The following is a 7398-nucleotide window of genomic DNA, read 5'->3' as shown; positions in this document are numbered from 1 at the left end:
CGGGATGAGAAATCTGTTGTTTTCCTCTGCGACATTTTTTAGAGGTATGCATGTGTAGTTATCGATGTTTTTTTTCCCTATATTGTTATAGTGGGGTGTTTATTTGCAATCCGGGTCGCCACCGGTACGAAAGGAAAACGGATCTTACGCTATAAATTATAAGTTTGCTCCCAAACGATATTTTAAAAATATTCAACAGGTAAAATTAACATCATATTTAGATTCCACATATTTTTCTAATAAAATTTCATATATAATATGTTAAAATCAGAGTTACGGTTTAAAACATACAGATAATTTAGAAAATCATTTATTGGACTTGAATATATTCCAAAATAATATTTAAAAAAACTTAACATGTGAAAATAATATCATATTCATATTTTACATATTTTTCTAATCAAATTTCATATATAACATGTTCAAATCGGAGTTACGGTTTAAAAGATATGGATGATTTAAAAAAACATTGTTTGACTTAATTATGATCCGCGGATGAATTACCTAAAACATCAGGGGAGTTTTCGAAAAATGTAAAATAACGGTTCGGGTGTGACTTAAATCCGGACTGCGGGTTTGTTTCAACAAAACACAGTGACGTTTGTGTAAAATATGAAAAAACGATTCGTTTTAACTTAAAACAGAATTGCGGGTTGAATTCTCTGAAATGGAGGGACTTTTCTAAAAAATGTCATGACGGACGAAAGAAACCCAATTTGCTTTATTATTAGGTAAAGATAAAGATTAGCAAAAGAATTGCTTACATTATTGATAAAATGATATACGAACAGCTTTAGATCATAGTTCGAAAACTAGACATTTGAATCACAGCGGTTTCAAGCAATAGTTACAAGACATTGTAAAAATAATGAGAACTTTTACGGTACCCTGGTGCTCCCTAAGCCGAGGCAGGAGTACCACTCGAATCTAGCCCTCTATTTAAAAGGGCAGTTTAGTCATTTTCATTTGACCTAATCTAATCCCTGATCTATCTAAAAAAAACCAATCTGATCATAAATCTCGGCTCCCGGAAGCGAAACTTCTAGGGTAGCGCTCATGGTCACCTCTTGGTTCTTTCGCGGCGCCATGGCCACTTGCACGTGTGCTTGTATCTGGTCTGCATCTCCCTAATCCCAAACCTACCGCGGCCACCCGGCAGCCGCCTAATCCCCTTCGTGCACGACATAGTTGGATCACAATCAAGCGATATACCCTTCGTGCCTGCCATTGCTGGATCTCAATCATGCGATATACCAGCAGCCTGCCACTACTAGATAATGGTTTGCAGTCTGTAGACAAAATTGAGTGGATATTAACATGTACATGGGAAATTAAAACAGAAATTCACAATCTTCCTGAGCATGCCGGCGGCGAAGAACAGAGGAAAATAGTGAACTCGTTTGCGCTACTCATCCGTTCTCTAGTCGATGTGTTCAGAAATTGTCTTCGCGACCCAATTAAATTAATTCAGTTAGCTTGACGTGTGTGCGTCTATACGTGGAAGCAATTCAACCCCCGCAGATGCCACGCGATAGAGGCCCAGCCATGCGACCCCATGTCGTTGTGTCCATCACCGTTTAGCACAGCCCTATTCTGGCGGCGACGGTATGGCTGGCGCCAATCTTCTGCCCAGCCCGGTAGCTGACGCTCAAGCAAACACGCCGACGGGCGACGGCCAACCACGGTCGGTGCCGGGTCCAGTGCGCATAGAACAGGCTGATCGCCGGCGTCGTCTCTCCCGCTTCGTAAAGAGTTCAGGAATAACGAACAATGATTGACTGAGTCTATATGATGTGCATCAGCCGTAACGCACTGAGATTTAATATGGATAAAAAGATCAGGCATAACTGCCTAAATGATTAGGTTTTTACCCATAAGCTCAAGGTACTCCCAAGTGTTTTCTCGTAGTACTCCGTAGTAGTTAGGTTGGAGTACCAGATAAGATCATCCATTGGATTAGGCGAAACGGAGGGCTTCTATCGATTTCAGGGTACAGTAAAAGAACTCAAAATAAAATGTATGTACTCAGTTGACCTAATTTGTGGTAGAACAAATAGGAACAGAGAGTGAGTGGACATTGCAAACAGAGGGTGAGTGAAACAGAGTGTGTAACTACTAACTAGAACAAATGACTAGCACTGTACGTTCTATATATAAGCTTAAATTTGAAAGACCCGATTCAGTTCCTAGAGAAATGCGGCTTAGTTTAGAGGCAAGTGAGTGAGTGAACATGGATGGCTTAACTTAATTACCAGGATTTGGAAGAGAAGGGTGGTGGAGAAGATACACGCAAGGCCACCAAGCCAGCTGCAACAGCACAAGGAGAGGAGGACACATTAATCAGGAGGAACAAAACAAGTCGCATATATAGCTAATGAACTGGACAAGCAATCAAACAATGGATGGTGAACTCACGCTGTGAAGACAGACATCAAGCAAGAGCAGCATCCAGCCAGCGGCAGCAGCAGAGCAGAGGATCCAATATATAAGCCCGTGTCAAAAACACTTGGCAGTTTGCAGGAGAAGAAAGTAGAGCCGGGAGGGGAGAAGCCCTCACCTTGCACGGCCATCGCCATCGCCTCCGGCCGGCGGGCGGGGCGGCGGAGCGCGCAAGTCTAGCTAGCTTCCCGGCGAGCGGCAGCCGGCAGAGCGCCGTCACCTCGGCTTCAACTGAGCAAGTACTGCAGGTAGGTGAGGTGGGGTGATGTGTTATTATTAAAAAAATACTCCCTCCGTTCAGAAATACTTGTCGATGGAATGGATGTATCTAAACGTATTTTAGTTCTAGATACATCCATTTTTTATGCATTTCTTCGACAAGTATTTCCGGACGGGGGGAGTAATAAAGAAATCCCGTGGGTGGGACGCATGTTTATCGTGCGCTCGCTCGCTTCCTCAATTAGTAATTTTTTGTGTGGCCTACCGTTTTCCTTTCTTTTTTCTCTTTCTGGTGGCATGTCTTTCTTCCTGGGCTGTTCGAAATGAGCCATGGAAAATGACTCACCCATATGCTCCTCCTATACAGCACGTAGGTCCATCCATCATTGCGCTTGATGTGCCTCCTCCTCCTGTCCTTTTCCGCTTGAGTTGTTGTGTTGTGTGGCATCTGTCCCGGTCCCGGTCAGCCAACATTTGTCCACTTCTCCTCCGCCTCCCCCACAAGCATTACGTATTATGTAAGAGCATCTATAGACGTGATGGGCAAATCCGGTCCCTTAAACGTCCGGGCGCGTCAGCGGACACTGACCGGTGCATCCCAAATATTTGGTTTTACAATCGGACATCTCAAATTAGGAACCTCAAATCCATATTGTTCAATGCAACATGAAATCTAATCTAACCGGATGCGTGCCCATGTCCTATGGCCGGCTGCGCTCCCAGAATGTTGGTCCGGTCGCCGGCATGGTAAAGTACGGCATGGGGCACGAGTCGGCTCACGGGATTGAAGGCACCGCCTTCTCCCATGCCTTGCTCTTCCTCGTCGGAGTCCGTAACCCGAACGGTGTCGGTGGACGTCATATTGTTGATGGATACGTCCTGGGACGAGCCGGTGACGTCCACCACTATGTGGTTGAAGCGCCCGGGCTGTTGCACCATACGGGGCGCCGGAGAATGCGACTCCACCTCGCCGACGTCCACTGCGGCGAGGGCACCCGCGCCGGGTGCCTCGCACGGCGGGTACGTCGTGCCATGTTCTCGTCGGGCGAGGCCCATGGTGTGTCCCGATGCTCGTCAATCATCGCGTTCAGACGTCAGATGGATCGCACCGCCTCCGGCAAGGCTGCGACGGCACACCTATATAGCTCCGGATACATGCGCCATTTGGGCGGACGCAACGTATTCCTGACAGTAGGAGTTCGAGCGCTGCCGGGCACGAGACTCCTCCCGGGAGCGGCGGAGCGCAAGCCAGATGGCCATCTCCTCCCCGGGGCCGCGTGGGATGAGCTCGGAGTCGATGGATCTGGAGGTGAAGGACTAGGATCCGCTGCTCGCCATGCCGGAGCCGGTCGAAAATCGCCGGAGGTGAGCTTTGGGTGGCGGAGGGGGTGGAGCGTGAAGTGGCGGAGGAAGTGGATGGGGATGAATATATGTGGGGTTGGGTCCAGCGTGGGCCGGGTCCGACGTGGCGAGCATGCCCGGGCACCCCATATCCACCTTATATTTGGGCTGGATATGAGGGATGCCGGTCAGCCCAGGCGTTTGAGCCTTGTTTGAGGCGCTCATCTGAGTCGAATTTTGATGACCAATCAGTGATCGGGCGGGCCGCCCGATTATTTGAGAAGAGTTTAAGGACCGTTTGATAAGAGTCTAGGGCAGCTGTAGATGCTCTAAGGACTACAGATAGGTGAGGTGGGGGCGATGTGTTATATTATTACAAAAAAAATCCCGTGGGCTTGCTTGCTTCCACGATTATCCTTTGAACTCACTTCGTTCCTAAATTTTAGACCTTTTAAAAATTTCAGTATGAATTACATCTAAATGTATGTTGACATACTTTAGAGCGTATATTGAATTTGTCTACAATAATGCAAGGAACGGAGGGATGATTTTGCGTGGCCGACATGGGTGGGTCCATTCCTGCCGTTCTTTTTCTTTCTGGTGGCACGCCCTTTTCACCTGTGCCTACGCTTTTTCTTTTTGAGAATCACATGTTTTTTTTTTGAGGGGTAAAAGCCTTTTATTACTCGAAGTTCATAGAGAGTGGGATACAAGTTTGATCATGTGGTTGGCCAAGCCACACATGACGCCCTGGAAATAGAGACAAGGCGTGTTTAGCTAACTTATGGGCTTCAACATTAGCCTCACGTTTTTCAAAAGTAAACTTACTAGTAGGAGATACTCTATGTCTAATCTCTCTAATAACAGCACCATAAAAACCTTGTCCACCGGTAACTAGCTCTTGAACCACTTGCTTACAGTCGGATGCCACGATGTAGTTATGTTGATTGAGATCTTCAGCAAGTGCCACTGCTTCGCGGCAAGCCATTGCTTCCAACGTTGGTGCGTCCCAAACTCCAGCTATGACGAGAGCAGAACTGCCCAAAAATGCCCCCTGGTTATCTCTGCATATGGCCACGGCTGAACCTCCTCTCTGCATCTGCGTGCCCGCGTCCACATGAATCTTAGCATAGCCTTCCGGAGGCGCCCTAGGCCGCGCCACCACGTTCCTTGCCGGCGGCGCCTGCACCTGCTTCTTGGGTTTCCTGAGCACTTCAAGGTCTCTCATGTACCTAGTTATAAACGTTGAGATCGCATGTGGGGTCTGAAATATACCCTCATGAATAGCTTTCCTCCTCGATGTCCATATAACCCATAGTGTCACTGCAACCAAAGAGAATTGGCCATGTGAGAGGGATTCCATCAGATTAATGAGCCAGCTCTTGGCTCGGCTCTCATCTGTGGCTATGATAGTACTGCCCACTTCCTCATCAACGATCGCCCAAGTGCACCTTGAGACAGTGCAATCAAGGAGGCTATGGCGCCAAGAATCCGGAGCTCCACAAAATCCGCAAGTGTTTGTCGAAGACATTTTTCGGTGTGCCCTCACATCTTCTGTCGGTAACGACTGCTTCGAGAGTCTCCATAGAAACATACAAACCTTGGATGGCACCTCCGTCTTCCAAAGGAACTTCCAAGAACTGGAATCTGCGTGATAGGTTGAGGACCCCGGTGCCCTGTCCAGCCAGGCTTCTCGTCGTTGCATCGTCGAGACCAACATATTGTATGATGAACGCACGGTGAACTGGCCAGATCGCTCATGTGCCCAACTCCAAAAGTCCTGCATGGGTGTCGTGGGCAAAGGAATTGAGAGAATTAACTTGGCGTCGAAAGCTAGGAAAGTGGCATTGATCTTTGGCCTATCCCATGCTGCATTTGTATGATCTATCAACTCTGAAACAGTATTTGGTGGTGTATTAGATAGGCAACCATAAGGTCTCATCATCTCCGGGCGAGGGAGCCAATTTTCGGTCCAAATATCTGTACTTTCTCCGTTCCCGATGCGCTTTATTAGACCCAGCTTTAGTATATCATGCCCCTCCACTAGAGCTCTCCAAATCTGGCTTGGATGACTCCCAAGTGGAGCTTCAAGAATGCTCAAGTCAAGGAAGTAGATGCTCTTCAAAATGCGTGCGCTGAGGGAAAGAGGGTCCTGTAGCATACGCCAAACTTGACGGGCCAGCATAGCTAGATTAAACAGCTCAAAATCTTTGAATCCCAGGCCTCCCATGCTCTTTGGTTGGGTCATCGCCTTCCAAGAGACCCAATGTGGCTTGCGTTGCCCGTTCTTGCTTCCCCACCAAAACTTCCTAATCAACTTGTTGAGATGCTCACATAAACCCCTTGGCAATTTGAAACACGACATGGAAAATACTGGGATTGCTTGAGCCACCGCTTTGACCAAAACTTCCTTGCACGCGGAGGACATAGTTCTCTCCACCCAGCCTTGGATCTTATTCCATAGTCTATCCTTCAAATACTTAAACGCGCCGTTCTTGGAGGCTCCAACGTCCGTTGGCATGCCTAAGTATTTCTCATTCAGAGTTTCATTAGGGACATTCAGGGTGTTTTTGATCTCAAACCGAACCGCCTCGGGGACACCTTTACTGAAGAATATAGAGGACTTGTCAAAATTTATTCGCTGGCCTGAAGCAGTACAATATATATACAGCACTTGGTTCACCTCGGTAGCTCCCACACCGTTTGCCTTGAAGAACAGCAGGCTGTCATCAGCGAATAGGAGGTGGTTAACTGGTGGCGCCGTAGGGGCCACTTGTATCCCACCCAAGTTGGATGACTCTCTTTGTGATTTTAACAGGCATGAAAGGCCCTCTGCTGCTAACAAGAACAAGTATGGAGATATCGGGTCCCCTTGTCGGATACCACGTGAGGGACTGAACTGCTCAAGCTTTTTACCATTGAACAAGACAGAGAATTTCACTGAAGATACCATATTCATAACAATATCCACCCATCCTGAAGTGAATCCCAGCTTCAGCATTACAGCTCGGAGATAGTCCCATTCAACTCTGTCATAGGCCTTCATCATGTCTAGCTTGAGAGCACAGGACTGATGTTTTTTGGCCTTATTCCTCTTCATGAAGTGCAGGCACTCATAGGCTGTTATGATATTATCTGTAATTAATCTGCCAGGTACAAAGGCTGACTGCTCCGGTGAGATAATATCTGGAAGTATTTGTTTGAGACGGTTGGATATTACCTTAGACGCGATCTTGTAGAGAACATTGCAAAGACTGATTGGCCTGAACTGCTTGAGTAACGTTGGATTTTTTACCTTGGGAATGAGCACCAGGATTGTGTCGTTGATACAAGCTGCTGTCTCGGTGCCATCAACTATTTTCAGTATCACTTTCGTGACCTCTTCTCCGCAAACTTCCC

The 7398-nt window shown here is 47.2% G+C and overlaps 1 protein-coding gene across 3 annotated transcripts in view; it reads right to left on the bottom strand.

Moving 5' to 3' along the window:
* Positions 1-2707, bottom strand: part of LOC119312962 (beta-fructofuranosidase, insoluble isoenzyme 4-like) — a 6592-nt gene extending 3885 nt beyond the window's left edge. The window contains exons 1-2 of one of the 3 annotated variants that reach the window (XM_037588759.1): positions 2558-2707; positions 2253-2307 (exon numbers count right to left, since the gene is read on the bottom strand). Coding sequence is in view for 2 of the 3 variants with exons in the window: in XM_037588758.1 (XP_037444655.1) it covers positions 2253-2307; positions 2416-2448 (88 nt within the window). In the remaining variant the exon portion in view is untranslated. The other 2 variants (XM_037588758.1, XM_037588757.1) reach the window with 2 other exon arrangements.
* Positions 2708-7398: the final 4691 nt, after the last annotated feature.

This window comes from Triticum dicoccoides, chromosome 5B, assembly GCF_002162155.2.
Source record: "Triticum dicoccoides isolate Atlit2015 ecotype Zavitan chromosome 5B, WEW_v2.0, whole genome shotgun sequence".
Lineage (NCBI taxonomy): Eukaryota > Viridiplantae > Streptophyta > Magnoliopsida > Poales > Poaceae > Triticum > Triticum dicoccoides.
Note: the sequence above shows the minus strand (reverse complement) of the source record. Positions and strands in the feature narration are given on the sequence as shown.